This window comes from Colletotrichum phormii, assembly GCF_030913505.1.
Source record: "Colletotrichum phormii strain CBS 102054 chromosome Unknown BDP81scaffold_11, whole genome shotgun sequence".
In the NCBI taxonomy this organism is placed as follows: Eukaryota; Fungi; Ascomycota; class Sordariomycetes; order Glomerellales; family Glomerellaceae; genus Colletotrichum; species Colletotrichum phormii.
The window spans coordinates 350115-365597 of NW_026851453.1; the positions used below are offsets into that span (position 1 = coordinate 350115).

A 15483-nucleotide genomic window follows, 5' to 3' on the forward strand; every position below is an offset into this window, starting at 1 on the left:
TCTGAGGCGAAGTATTGTTTGTCTTGTTAGCCACGAATTCATCTATGTGTATGTGTGTGTGTGTGTGTGTGTGCAAGTCAATCGCCTCTTCCGGAAACCGACAGGGGGGCGACATCTCCCATGAGGTCAATTCCACCACCCGGTCAAATGCTGCTGTCCGTCAGACAAGGCAACGTGCTTTCGCAGGCGGACCGCTCCCGTGTGTTGTCTGCCGTAACACGTCAATTTTCTTTTTTTTTGACAGCTTTTTTGACAGGTGAGTGAAGTCTCCAGCAGGCCAAACTTTCGGTCACATGCCGTTATATTTTGCCGCCCCAGCCCCATTTTGAAACCATGTCTCGGGGTCCAAAAGGCGTTGTCCTAAAAAAAATTAAAATTTTTTTTTTTACAAATGGACGGGATGCTTGAGTGCGGCCCGACATGAAATGCAAGTATCCCGAATGTGGCTTGACAATGACAGGGGACGCGGTCGAACCTCGAAGAAAATTTTGAGCATGCCAATTTGCTTCCTTGGGATACCCGGCAGAGAAAAGTCTTTCAAAGCGCCTTGTTTTGCATAACATCAACAGCCAAATCATCAATATTGGCTTGCATATCTAGGCATCAAATGACGAGGCACGAGAAATAGAGTTCAAATGATTGAATTGATACCTCCACAAAGAGGAGCTATTGACAGGGAGAGTGTTCGTGAGAGTCGGGACGGCCGACCTGGCGAACTGAATGGCTGCTTCAGGCAGTCTAAAAAAATCCGCATGCGATACCCCATCATCGTAGGTTGCTAGGAAGGAAACAAGAAAAGGTTGAATGAATAAACCAGCGTGCTGACGAGTGAAAATAATGAAGACCATGTTGTAGTCTTCCAAAGTTTTATTCTGCTGGAGTCGTCGGCAATGATAATACCATAGAAGAGAAGTCGGAATGGAAGGCGTGGGCCTCATAATTTGAATGAGCCTGGGAGAAAGAAGCTTTTCATAGTCTTCTCTCTCTCGGCTTTATGTCTACTTTTAGGCCTTCGTCGAATCTAATGTCCAAGAGGCCGTTAGTTGGCATCTCACCGAGTGATGAGGATGTAACGGACCTACAATTTCCCTTGCTTCTGGCAGTTGAAGCAGGTGCCATCTTGGTTTTGCGGCTTGTCTACGACGCCTCCGCAATGGCCGTGAGAGCTGCACGCATATACAGGCCGTGTCTCGGTGCAGCCGCAACCCCATGTGATGATGACTCTGGAGCACATTTTGGCTGAAGAAGGAGTCTTGTTCGTGGAACGAAAAAGAAGGCTTGAGGCTGTTGTGTGGAGGTCTCTTAAGCCGCGAGCGGTGGACTTTGAAGCGAGGTGTTGTTTCTTCGTGTGAGGCTCGATAGGGACGGGCGTGAAAGACTTGTATTGCAACAAGCAAGTAAGACTCAGGCTTGCTTTTAAAAGATGACTTGCAAGTGTGATAGTTTCGTGTTGTGTAGTTGTTGTACTGGCTGGATGAAGAGTGTATTCTTCTGGAAGCTCAAGACGGGAAATGTTGTCTGTCTTATATATCGTCGTGACACAAGCTCAAGACTGACTATTGGCTTGAAATCGACTGTCGGGAGTGGGCTGACTTGTTTGCCATCGTCAAATCTGCCAGCCAAGCGAAGGAGGGCCAACGGACAGCTATCACACCGGTGATGCCAAATGGAAGTAGACGCAGCTTGGCTGTTGGTTGTTTGCCAACGCGTCAAAGTTTCTCTGTTCAGGTGTTGGAAGCTGCCAGTCGGGGGATGTTGGTGCGTCAAGCGTCTGTCTGGCAAGTCTTCAAGTTGAAGCAGGGAGGGCTGTAACCTGGTGGAGGGAAATAATGTGGAAGATGCAACGGGTGATGAGAATGGTTTGTACCTTGCAAGTCGATGTACCTGGGAGAGATGCTGGCTGCGGGTGCGGACCGGGCAGATGGGTTGTTTGATCCGCCCCTTTGCAGGAGGTGGTCGACAAGCTGCCTGGTTGTGGAGATGCTTTGGCGGCCGTGGAGAAAGCAGCCTAATTCGACTCAGCCCAGGCCGTTGGCTCTCCCGCACAGGGCTAACAAGCACCCGTGTACTCCCAACGCACAACGGTGCAATGGTTGGCCGACTGGGTGAAAGATTCTGGCCTGTCTTTTTGCCCTTTTGATAAGTCGTACGCTAGTTCGAAATGAGACGTGATAGCCGGGTACTGTCCCGCCTCGTTGTGTTGGTAAGACCAGAGTATCACGCAGGCGGCCTTTCTGGAAGACAATGGATGTTGTTGGATGTGATATCCACCGAGAACGAAAGAACCCCCAATATGCACCTCAGAGGCGCAGTACAGCCAAAGTTGGATCTGTTGACGCAATGTCTCGATTTTCTGGTGTTCCGAGTCGAGTGCTGTATGGGCGACGCGTGACCCAAGATGTTGGTTTCGACGACTACCTTAGTGAGCCAGTTCAACGTCTGGCAGGGGGTTTCTCAAGAGTCTTCAGTTGAGAGCTGCCAAGGCACGGCAATGTAAGTCCAAGTGTAGTTTCTGGAGATGTTGAAAGAGGAGGAAGAAAGAAGAAGCGAGAGAGAGAGAGAGAGAGAGGGAAAGAGAAAGATAGAAGACGGATGTCCTCAGCCGCCCCGCCCGGTTCAATGAATGACTGGTGACGGGTATTCGGGGCAGCGTAGGGCAGGTAGGTGCACCTCTCGTGTGTTCCCATTGCCGCATGGCGCCCACTGGCCGCACTTTCTATTGGGGAACGTGGGAACACAGAACGACGGCCACTTCGACCGGAGATAGCTTGGCGTGGCAGCAGCGACCAGCAGTATGTATGCTCTGTGCAGGGCCTACTGGTGCCGTGCCGTATGGTCAGCTCCCTCAGCGTAGGGCAAGCATAAGTGCCTACAAAGAATGGGTGACCCATGTCCCTGTCTTGAGTTGTGATTGTCCTCGAACTGATGGTGTCGGGAGACCCCTCGTGGGCAGTTCTTAGTGCGTCGCAAACCGACGTTACTGTCAAGCGTAGAGATGGGCCGCTGTGTTGAGTGGATCGTTCAGACGATGTCGCACATGAGCGATCCGCGTCAAGCCCTGTTTATTAGTCTAGTTTGGGCAGGACCGTTCCGTTGATGGCGTCCTTTGTACCCGTCAGAGCTATCTTCTGTCTATTCCTCAGTGCGCTGCCGACTCTCTTGGCACTTTACTTTGCTTGTATTCGTGTGGTGAACAGGTAGACCGCTCGCGGATTTGACTCTCCCTGCCGGAGTTATTCTAGCCCACTGGGGCCAATGCTACAGCAAGGAAGACGTTAGATTGAACATCGACTCTTCCAGGCACGAGCACCCCTATGCAATGACGGAGCCGCACCACAGACAGGCGTAAAGCCACTGAGATGCTCCTCCGCTCCGAGTTGGAACGGCGGAGAGTGCTAGTTGGGGGTCATAGCAAGCATGCTGATGGGGCAGCGGGCCAGACGGCAGCGTCATGGAAAAGTTGCAGTCGAAAAACGGCCGCTCCCAAGCGAAGTGTTTGATTATGCTCCCGTCTGGCTACATCGAAAATTTGACCAAATAAGCAGAGACCAAAGCAGTGAGTAGAAGGTCGATCGGGGCTGTCGGTCGACGTACTCATCGATATCCGCATCAATGTCCCTGGCCAGATTGCCAACCCTGCTTCATCCGAGTCCATGTCCAGGTCCAGGTTCAGGTTCGGGTCCAGGGATAGATAGGCATAGGGTTCCTCAGGCGGAACGGGGTCAACGTGGAGTAATAAAGGTTGGTAGGCGGCACCATCCCTTCCACCAAGACGTATCCGTATGCTCGTGCTAACCCTAGACGGACCATCATGTTCATGACGATTTAACGACAGCAAAATTGTAAAAACAGGACGGTCCCCTAGACCAGACTCTCTCGCGTTTCCCCCTTGCTTCTCTGCCCCTTTCCTCTCCCGATTTCAATCTTTCCTCCGTCCTCAGCTTCTTCTTCATGGCTTGTCGTTGAATTTGGCAAAAAAAAAAAAAAAAGGTACGTATCCTGCTCTTTTCTCTTTGTGTTTGAGGCGGTTGAGAATTGTGTAAGTTTCTTGCGTCGGAGAATGCAAGCCACCATCAAATAAAGAAGGCTAGGGAACAACTTAACCTTTTTGAGATCAAGAGCTCGACCATCTAGTTGAAGTCATCGCACCAAAGTCTCCAGCTAGTCGGATTAGCTATACGCTACTTTAGTGTATCTTGACATACGTCCGTATGCTAAATTGACCAACTCGCTCTCCGTAGGCTAGGCTGCCTCGACTTATCCTTCAGTGTTCTTCGAGGAGTCTAACCCTCATCAATTGCCCTGCTGGCTTGGAGCTAGCTACTACAATACGGCCGTTGGTGCAGTGTCGACTGTCCACTCGGCCTGCAAAAGACAAGCTTGCCGTAGGGCTTGACGGCTATTCGAGCAGTCTTCGCTCCGTTTCCGATGCCAACGGCCCCCTTTTTTTTTTCTTTTTTTTTTTTTTGTCAAACGTGGCTTGCAAGAATCATACACACCATCATACCTCGTGACTCATCCGTCTTCTGCGCTTTTCGGAAAACGTCAAGGGACTCTTCATCGGCGTGGCGTGCTGATGCAACAGATCCTCATCGTCAACGGCGTCTCACCCTAAGGCACAATGCGAAATAGTCGCAACGGTGGCGCCTCCCACCTCCAAGTCCGAGCCGGCAAAGTACCTCGACGCTGCAAGCCACACCCTCTTTCTCGTAAATCGAACCATTAATGCCTGCTCCTGCGTCCCGGGCAGACCGAGGTGAGGGGGTGCGTTCGTCCACTTAGTCTCCTTCGTGGTCTGGAGGCGAACATCTTAGCAAACCATCGCTGATGAAGAGGAGCCACAATCTCGCAGATGTCATGTATCTGTAATACTAACTCCATCATCTCTGTCTGAGCCCTGAGCAAGACCTTCTGGCCCACCGTCGTGGTGGTGTATTGGTTCAAGTGCTGGGGTCCCAACTTGCTAATACCTTACCACTGGGCTGTACAGGATTCCAACACACACCGCAGTGCCTTCATGCGGCCTCGCGTGCGGCCTATCATTACCGACAGTCTGACTAGGCAAGCTTCTTCGAACACCCCAACACTCCTTGTGCCCGCAGCACACCTCACATAGCCATCTGGTCTGCCAATCATCCCGAACAATGGGGTACCGCACCCCCCCTGGTCCCGGTCGCCTCACTTCCATCAATGTTCGACGGATTGCCGTCTTCCTATTGAGCCAAGGAAACTTCCCCATTGGGACTGTCACTTGTGGGAAGCCAAGTGGTCAGTCCAGATACACCGATTCCAAGGCGGCGAAGCAGACCTCGTCCCCCCTTTTAATGTCCACCTAGAAATATGACATCTCAGGCCAGGAGCTCTCTCTCTCTCTCTCTCTCTCATATCCCAGAAACTCGTCGCAGCCCGACGAGCTCATATTCGGACTAAACCCTGTCCGGTTGGCCGCTACATTTGGACTTGTTTGTTATGTAATCTGGATGACGGGTTTGAGGCCTGGTAAGCTGCGGGTCATCTTGACGGGAAGTTGACATCTCACTGAAGAAGTTTCTGCATCAACTCAAATACTTCCAGCTTGCACTCCTTTGGACAAGAGGCACGCATTTGTCATTGCCAGGCCATGAGACGGACATCGGGACGACTTGACAACCGAGTGCCGGTGCCTTCGACACGCATATCTCTCACGTCCTTGACTACATCAGGAAAGGGCAAGATGTCATCCCATCACTTCATGGTCGAGCGTCGCAACTTCTTCTTTAGGACTTGAGGAGCAGCTACAGGGGTAGGTTCGCGAATTATTGCACATCTGCATATACTTTTTGTCAGGCCTCATTCAAGACTTGTATCGAGTTGAGTGTTGGCAAGCGGTGCCAACATCCCTGCGCGAGTGAGCATGCAGGTGGCGGCTGGGCAGAGCTCGTCTATGATTGCAGGTGCCGCCATTCGCAACCAACTAGGACATTGTCGCGGTATGAGAGCAAGAGGGCACCATCAGGCGCCCTTGTCGACCGTTCCAACAGGTTCATCGCGGGAAAATAAGCAGAATGCCCCACGAAGTCGAGCATGGCGCAGATGTTGTTGTTGGACTGTCCCTCGACGAAGCGGGCGAGGTGTGATTGAGTCGCATGCCAGCCAATCACGATTTCGAACCCTCCTGTTATAAGCGCTTCGTGGGACTCGCGGCTTGGCCCGACTCGACCGACGACCACTCATTCTTCCGGTAGCCGCCCACGACGGCGGCTCAAGTTCAATAGCGTTCGGCCAGACTCATACGCTTTTTTGCCGCAAGAATCGACCATTTTTCAACTTCTTGCCAGTGGCACCGGCGAATCTCACGCGGAAAGCGTACCCTTCCCACTGCTGCGGACGGTCAAGTTGCAACGCAATACTTCGAAAGCGGTCACTCGACAGGGGTGCTTGGGTGTTAGTCTCCTCGACAGGACAAGATGGAGGGAAGATCAGGAAAGATCAGGAAAGGTCAAGGACTCCGTAGGTCTTGACCAGGCATGCGGGCATGGCTCAGATGACATCTGCACCTCGTCGGTGCCCGTCACCAACCGAATGCCATGAGCTAGGCACCAGGAGCCTAGCGTTGAGAAGCATATGCGGAACGACCTTTCCGTAGGAGACGGACTGCGGAAGTTGTAGCGGTAAGAAACGTTCTATGGGCCGTTGATTCCGATGGAAATTACCTCGATTCTCCTGCCCCCTATCCGTACCAAGACCACATCAACATGGTACTAACCTTGATCAAGGGTGGATATCATTCATCACAGCCCACGAATGGATATACCTCTCCCCCTGACGAAGGTTTCCACACACCTTCTAAGAGCGGAAAGATAGCTGGACTGCCACCATACCCTGGGACGATTCTTGCGAAGTCCCTTTCTTCGTACAGTACTTTGGCCATCCACAAGCAACTTTCGCATCATGTGTCCACTAATGCAAGTTGGAATCACCCGGACTGCGGCGCATTTGTGACGAAGATTCGAGGGGGAAAGCAGCAGCAGGCAGTGAGATGCCTCCTCGTGTTGGTTGCAACACTTGCTCTTCTCATGCAACGTCTCGATGCCTCCCTCCCATCACCGCTTCTTGCACACGCCATACACGCCATACACACCACCGCAGACCATGCCGTGCTACCTCACGCACCGCAATCACCTCCCCCTCCACGCCAGGGTTCACGATGAGTTCTGCGGGCGGCCCGCCGGTCGCATACGAGGCGGGCTTCACCACCCTCCTCCGCCAACTACCTTCGATGGCTTGGCTTGAACCTCGATCGAGAAGCGGAGTCACGGCCGGTGACTTTGGTGCATCCTGGCTCTCTTGCTCTGGTACGACGAGCCTTGTGGGAACACCCCCTCAGAGATTGCAGAAAGATATTGCGCAACGGATTGGACCTTTTGGGGAAATGATTTGCCTTCCTGAGCTGCGGTCGAAGAGGGAAAGGACACGGTTTGCGAAGCGGAAGAGGGTGTGAGAGGGCCTTCGGCCCAGGCGAGAGAAGAGAGACGAAAAGGAGGAAGGAAAGCGAGGCATTGGGTTGCCCGAGGAAGGTTTGCCTGACTCTGAGGCCAACGTCGGCATAATATTTGTCTCCAAGACCCAGGCTGCGTTTGAACGCAGCAGAGAACAAGGCATTGTCCAGAAAGGCGTCTTGTTTGAAATACGTCGGTGTTTGTCCCCCTTATTGTGAAAAAGAAAGTCTAACGAAACAAGATGAGCGAGTGAATCAAACGAGGTGACGTCTGTTCGTCGATGGCGGGCAAGAAATGGTAGGAAACTTCTCAGTTTCGTTTCCTGTCATCTTCCAGAAGATAGGATGCCGTTGTGTATCATTCCCCTTCAGCATTTCCTCCCTATTCCCCTCCTTTTCCTTTTCATTCTTTGCTCCTCCTCTTCTTCCTCTTTTCGAAAAGTCCGTGTCTGCCCAAGCGGGATCAGAATATCACCGAGACTGCCAGGAAGAAACGTTGAAGTCAAACTTGATTTGCGGGGAGCGAAACAACACCGAACAATGAGCAAGGCACTCAGTGGACTGCACCCCGCGGAAGGATCAAAACGCTGTTTTAGAGAATATGCAAGCAAAGGCGATCTCAGGATTTTGCCTCGTTCCCTCCCGAAATGCCCGTTGAATCCTACGAACTAGTACGCCACATGGCTGAAGGGGCAAAGACAAAGACACAGCCAAAGGATTTGGAAATCCCGCGCCGCGCCGCGCCGCGCCGCGCCTTGCCGTGCTACGTACGGCGCGTGTGCTTTCCCGCCGGGGCACAGCAGGAACCAACGGGTGGGTCAAGCCAGTGGCACGGCGGCGGGCAGCGGGCCGGCTAGACTCGGGGCGTGGTGTCCCACTTTGCCGCAAACTGTTGCCCGGCCGTGCACGCGCTGAGGTGTAGGTATCTATCTACCTTGGTATGCTGAGGTTGGATACCCTGTACCGAGGCCAAGAGGAAGACTGAGGTAGTGTAGGTATTCGTCCCTACCTTACCTTGGTTACTTACCTTAAGGTAGGTACCATATGCGGGGGAAGGAGAGGGTGTTGCCGAAGGTTCGCGGATGCGGAAGGATGAGGAAAGTCACGGCGTTGAACGTCCCCGGAGTTCCCCGCGTTTTTCCCCCTTCTCCACCTCGGCGTCGCACCCGAAGAGGCACCCCTTCCAGTGATGTAGGTTTCCTTTTCCCCGGATCATGAGATTGGGAAAATTGTGGTCGGGTTGTTCTTGCGATGGTGTGGTCTGGGTCGTTCCGTTCGTTGTTAGCAGTTGCCCATGGAACTTGGAAGGAAGGGAAGGCCCCAGCGCCGGTTCTCGTGGTCCTTCCGATAAATCCTCTTGCCGTCCCCGACGCGGCCAATGAGGAGCCACCTGCCGCCCCGGCACCCGGGGGCAAGCAACCTTGGCCCCCTTCCGTTCGGCTTCCTTTTCCTTTTTTTTTTTTTTTTTTTTTTCTTTTTTTAAACTTTTCGAACGACGTTGGAGTATGGGAAAGAGCCTCAATTGGGGCCGACCGAGGTTCTCCACTTTCCCCGGACATTTCGAGGTATCTTGATATCAGATCTGGTGATGGGGAGGGCATTCACAACCAAACTTCATCATCTTTCATTGCGGCAAGCACTTCACGCTTGTCCCCACGCCCACTCAGTATCCACACTCTGCACCAACCCCCTGCGCTTTTCTGCTTTATTTATCTTTATTTCTTCCTTCAGCAAGTTTGCTTTTTTCGCCGCGGCGGCGGGTGTCTCGCGTTTTCTCAAGCGCACCAACCCCGCGTCAGCTGCGGATAAGGAAGGGACTTGAGCATTTCTCTCATCACAGATTCTCCAGCGCTGATGTCGCGACATGGAGCTCAGCCAATTACGGGCCCACGTGCACAACGTTCCCGCTTTGGAACCTTTAGAGGTTCAGAATAGATCCGTCTGGGTCTACGTCAAGTCTCTCCAGAAAAGCCACCAAAATAAAATAGCAAAACTCAAGGGCCGATTTGATACTTGGTTGATAAGGGTTTCAGAAGCGACCGCAGTAGAAGACCGTGAAGGCCCGTATTTCCTCTTTATTTTTGTCCCATTTTGTGTTCCTTCTGTCTGGACCTGGACATGATATCTCGAATCCGAAAATCTCATGCTTCTTGGCGGTTTGGAATCTCTCTGATCTAAAAGCGTGAGCAAAGTCGCAATACGCCCCCCCCCCCCCCCCCCCCCCCGCCCCCGGGTGTGAGGTGGTTGAGACGCTCGGATATTCCCCCATCCATCTGTTGCAGAACAATCAAGCGCGATAAGGTGGAAAGCGGAGTAATTCGCATAGAAACACCCTTCAGCATATCAAAATATAGATCTCTTGGCTGGCAAAGTATGTTTTGGAAACCAAAATACAACACCATCTTCGGCCCCGCGCGCAAGTTTACTCGCTACCTTTCGTAGTTACCCTAAGGTAGGTTGTTGATACCCACCGCAAAGAGGCTCTCCAAGAGTCGAGAACAAGCGCAACTTCTGAACAACAGATACGGAGATAGCAATAGCACATCATTTTGCCCGTGCATGTGTCATGGCTTTTTCCAATGGAGTGTCTCTGGAAACGCCAGATCCCGGCATTGTCTATTTTGTGCAATGCCTGTTCTGGACCTGTGACTTTTTCACTCACCCCAATCTCAATCACGCTCTCCTCTAACGATGGCGTTACCGTAACATGTGTCTCTGCGTCTGTGTCTGAGCCTGCGTCGTCCAAACACATTCGCCCTTTTGCCCAGACGGCTGATCCGGGAGATGCACCCTCGGTGCGACGCGCGCCATACGCAGTACACAATTCCTCATTTCTCGACAGAAGTACGATAGGCAGCGTGCGATATTGCCCCTCCCCCTCCCTCCATGTCCATGTCCATGTCTCCCCTTCCCGGTCCCCCTTCTCCCCTGCCCCCCCCCCCCCCCCCCCCCAGTGCCATCTGCGACCGAGGACCCCCAGTATCAACCTTTTTCTTTGTGAGCAACCCGGCTTGAGACGGCACCAACCCACCGTGTGACCGGCAAGCTACCTACCTGTCACCTTACCTTCGACTCTGGCATTTGCCCGTGGTGGTGGTGGTGGTGGTCTGCGACCAGGTCAGCCAAGCTCCTCCCCTCCCGTATCCTCCGAACATCCAAACTTATAAAGTTGGACGGCCGTCTCCCCCTTCCTCCTTCACATCCCCCTCTATCTGTATCCCAACGCTCTCATCCTTCCTTGACTCAACCGACCGTCTCATCTCCAACAAAGTCTCAATCTCTTTTTTTTTTTTAAAGCAGTTGATCTGTTTTCCCACAAGCCGATTGCCAACTCTCACAACCAAAACCAACCCACACCAAAAACCAAACCAAACCACAAAATGTCTTCTCCCGTCGACAACTCCGTCTTCCTCTCCCTCGCCCCCACCACTTCGTCCTCCTACCCCTTCAGAAAACAGCAACAGACCGCCGCCGAGCCGGCGCCCCTCAAGCGCCGCACCTCGAGCATGAGCAGCGACGGCAGCAAGGAGGGCGGCGCCGCCACCGGCCTTCGCTTCCTCAAGCTTGGTCCCGTTCACTACGGCGAGCACCCCGACGAGCACAAGTCTGACTGGCACCCTGCTCTCCTGGGCTAGATTTGATGCCGATTTTCTCCTGTTTTTTGAATTGTTTTCTTTTACATCATTGAAGCAAGCCCAAGTCATGAATTTTGCCATCACGCCATTCAAGTCTGGATACCAAAGGGTGCAGGAAACCACAAGGCAGTTTGTGCCCAAAAAACAAGCGATTAGACGAGCCGGGAAGCTCAAGGAGGATGAGCGATAGGCGCTGGATCTTTTCTTTTTAACATCATCAAGGGCGCGAAATCATCGAGTACATCACCTGAAGAAAGTAAGGGCAGATTGTCTCTTGGGTCGTTTATCATAGAGTCTTGGGGGAAACGGGAATGGGACAAAGGAACCAAATCAGAAAGATGAAAAAACAGGTCTCGTCTTTTTCATCACAGGAGAAAAAAAAAATACCAAATTGGAGTTCTCGACGGCACTACTTACTTTTGATCGTATGAATATTTGTGATGTCTGCATGTGCTGAGAATCCTATGATGTGAGTCTGGTACGATACCAAAAAGCCACTTCGACCGGTCCGGTCTCTTACTAGGCACACAAGTCGGCAACAAGCGGATGAAGAAAAAAATCGGCATGCAAGGTGGTGGTGGTGGTGGTGGTGTGGTTGGTTGGCACATCACATCAGTCTCCTTCGGGCTGTGCCACATTCTCGGGAGCCTACGAGTACATCACACATTGCCGGGCTACGCGGATCAAGGGAAGGAGGGACTTGAGAAGCGACGACGACAGCAGCAGGACGGGAGCGAGAGCGATATTGGGGATGGGGGGGGGGGGGGATGGCAATAGGCTAGGTAGGTAGAGCTGTCAAGAACTCGGGGGACCCAAACTCTCCGAGACTTTGTGCTTTCCCTGCTGCTCGCGGAAGGTTGCTTGGAAATACAGTTATTGCAACCTGCCTGTATTTTACGGGCACTTACAAGTTTGCAGACAGAGAAGAGAAAGAGTGGGAGAGAGAGAGAGCACCAGCAAAGAGGGGAGGGCAAATGAGCAAGACGGTAAGACCAAGCTTCTGTGATGTGGGCCGGCTTCATGCAATGATCTGACATGCTAAACCGTCCACCCCGCTGATCAAAGTGGGATAAGACTGACTGACTGGGGGGGGGGGGAGAGAGAGAGAGAGAGAGAGAGAGAGAGTTGGGCGCGGAATGCCGTAGAACGCGTCGTGTCTTGTTAATCCGGGCTGGCGGATTGGGAGCTGAGGTGATTGCTGATCGTGTAAAAAAAAATTAAAAAAAAAATTAAAAAACACACACAAGTCTGGGGAGGAGGGGTTGGGGGGGACAAGGAGAGACACGGAGACACAGAGACAACTCATTGTCAACCCCCTTCAAAAGGGTGTGGGGTGATGTTGCTGATTGGAGTAAGCCGGAACGATTTTGCCTTGAATTTAATTTTTTTGCGACTTTCGCGACGCTTGCGTTTTGTTCGTTCGCTGTCATTCCACGCAACGCAAACGTTGTTGCTATCGAGTGTTTCTGCCTGTTGGTACTTGGGCTGTGTTGTCAGGACGAGAAAGATGGCGAGTGGAATGGAGGGGGAGGGACTGGCTTGCTGCTGCACCGAGGGTTCGATTCAAGATTACCTGGTAAGTAGGCGGGGGAGACAACTGCTTTCGACGAGACGCACGTGGGGTAGAGACTGGGTATCACGACCGGGGTGCGTTGATTTCTAGTCTATGCCGAGGCTGAGCGGGTTCGATGGTTTCAAGACTAGTTTTCCCTCTATCTCTCTCTTTGATTCTTCTCAAATTTCACGATATGCTATTTGCTTGGTGTTGTTGTGGGTGTAATTATGACGTGTAACTTGTGCGTGGATAGAGAGGGTTGTATTAAAGTCTTGTCTAGTCTAGAGTTTCTCCGTGAAAGGGGGGGGGGAGGGGAGGTTGCTGGCAGCTGGAGTTTAATCGCAGTCGCGCAAGAGACTCGGACTTGGTTCGCAAACTCCAATGGGAGGGGTCCTGTAGAGTGCCAGATACAACTGAGAGAGTTTCGGAGACGACTCTGGCACTTATGCAGACGTCATATCCGCGGTTCGCCCATCTGCGAGTCAAGCTCTTATCTTGCGTGACCAAGTCGGGGGTTTTACCTTGCTCTACACCACCACTACATCTTTCGTTCTGGCTGGAGTGTTTGGGACGCGCGCCCATCTACCTTACCCTTTCGCAGTACGCACACGCACGTCTTTTTTACCAGCACCTTTGGTTTTGTTTGCCGGCTTTTCGCTCAATCTCCGACACGCTGGTCACTTGTCACTAGTTGTCAGGTAAATAAATGCAAGAAGCAAAAAAAGGGTTAGGTGGCCGCGGGTGGGACAAGAAGGAAGATCGACGGGGCCCGTTGCATCTGGCATGTGACCGCCCTTGGCAGGCCTGCCGAGCCTTCAACCCTGCTTCGCAATTACCGCTTCTGGAAAGCCCTTGGGCTTCAACTCGATACAATTGCGACTGAGTCGAGTTGCGGTTCGGCACCAAGGCCACCATAGACGAGAGAGAGAAGAGAGAGAAGAGAAAGAAGAGAGAGAGAGAGAGAGAGAGAGAGAGAGAGGGCGACGACTCTACGGATTTCCCGTGGGTGATACAATATGAGCCTCTGTTGACGTCACAGAGGATGATGAGACGAGTTATGTGCCTGCTTGCTTGCTTGTCCAGACATGTGCTGGTGCCCATTGACATGTGGCCTCTTACCTGGCACTTGGGTTTCTATTCCAAGGAGCCTCTTGAACGAGCGCAGAGATGCTGAAAGGAAGCACGCAGTTTGCAAGTCGAAGAAGGGGCTTGCTTCCACGGTACCTGAGATGCGGAACGGGGGCAAGGCAACGTGGGTAAGCAGGCAAACTCGAGTGGCGGGCGGGCCGGGCCCGGCCCTCCGACACGCGCCAAGATTGGACGGGGACGAAAAGATGTGCAATGCCGGCCGCTTGTCGTCCCAACTTTGATCTGCGTGTCTGCCTCCTTGTCTGATGATATATCGAAATGGTAGCAAGCGTTTAGTGCACGGTAGTCCGTCCGTACGGGTTACAGCCGGTGGATTGAACCTAAGCTGAAGCGCGATGGCAGAAAAGACGCTACAACCACTGATCATGGCCCCCCCGGAACAGCAGCCGATTCGTGAGGTTCCACGCCAAGCTGACTTATTGTTCGAGCCACCAAGACAATTGGGGCCCCAAACACTGAGTACCTAAAAAATGTCACCGCGAGCGTGGGGGGCCTTTTTTTTATTGGGGGGGGGATGCGTTGCTGATCCACAAGGTTTGGAAGCAATCTATCTTCTTGGCGGTTTGGATGCGCTGGCCTCTGCGAAACGGTCCTTGCGGTGCAACAAAGGGGGAGCATTGGAGGAGACTTGTTTCTATGTAAAGATCTTCCCGTCTTGGGGAGGAGATAACGTAGCATTCGGACACGGCGTGAGGCTCGCGCCCTCGTTTCGGGGGCCATTCTAGGACCTGAGGCAGGGAAGCTGTGGATTCGGGGGGTCGGGGGGCTTCTGGTGTTTTTGGAGACGGGGGAAGGGGAAGAAGTGGCCCGTGGCCAAGGCTATGGACGAAATAGCCCGTCCCGGGAATATTTACGGCCCCACTCGGGGGTGACGCCGGGGCCGGGGTATGGGCCCGCGGCCGTCGGTGAAGTCACCAGCACAATACACCAGCCATCTCTCCTGGGCACATGTGTAAAAGATCCAGTCCAAGTAAACTTTCCGAGAAGTGACTAGCACTGCTGGAACCGGAAAGACGAAGGAGGGCTGAGATTATTCAAAGCATGGGGAGCAATGTTCGCTCGTAACTAGCCTACCTACCTTATCGCAACCTATCTAGTAAGGTAAGGTACTTATACCTCAAGTCCCTGAATGACATGTGGATGATCTTGGTGGTGGTGAAGAAGCATACTAACCGCCAGGTCTCTAAGCCTTGCGCTCCTCGGACGCACCGACATGGCCTTTCACCGGCCATGCAAAGCTCGTCGGCGACTTCATAATGGGCCCGGACTTCTATCCCCTAGACCAGATTTATGCCGCGGGTACCACGTATAGCAGTAAAATCTACATGAAGTTTGGCATCAGCTAAGTCTCAGTAAAGTCTACGCGCTGCGAACTCTCAACGCTTTACGAACCCTTTACATCCAGCATTTCAATTTGATCGACACATGAGCGAGCTTTCTCCGATATGTTAAAGTATTGCTTGAAATACATACTCAATGAAGAGGCTCAACATTTCAACTCACGCCCATAAATCCTATGTGTGTCTAGAAGTGCGAAACTCTCCATTATTGTCTCAGATCGGTTACTTCTTTACATAAATCCATCAAGATCCTAGACGGATTGATTTGGGACAAGATGAATTCGGCCAAGGTGACACCCGGCATCTTCGAGGAGCATTCAAGCAGCC

The 15483-nt window shown here is 52.5% G+C and overlaps 2 protein-coding genes across 2 annotated transcripts; both read left to right on the forward strand.

Moving 5' to 3' along the window:
- Positions 1-7651: 7651 nt before the first annotated feature.
- BDP81DRAFT_32621 (uncharacterized protein) lies at positions 7652-8208 on the forward strand. The gene has a single exon (XM_060585044.1). The coding sequence runs from the start codon at positions 7823-7825 to the stop codon at positions 8147-8149; it is 327 nt and encodes a 108-aa protein (XP_060444633.1). The 5' UTR covers positions 7652-7822; the 3' UTR covers positions 8150-8208.
- Positions 8209-10857: 2649 nt separating this feature from the next.
- BDP81DRAFT_461393 (uncharacterized protein) lies at positions 10858-11112 on the forward strand (the record flags this gene model as incomplete). Its single annotated transcript, XM_060593762.1, has 1 exon — positions 10858-11112. The coding sequence occupies one exon, from the start codon at positions 10858-10860 to the stop codon at positions 11110-11112; it is 255 nt and encodes an 84-aa protein (XP_060444634.1).
- Positions 11113-15483: the final 4371 nt, after the last annotated feature.

Excerpts from the sequence above, each read along its gene's own strand:
- BDP81DRAFT_32621 (XM_060585044.1), top strand. The coding sequence starts at position 7,823 with ATGCCGTTGTGTATCATTCCCCTTCAGCATTTCCTCCCTATTCCCCTC.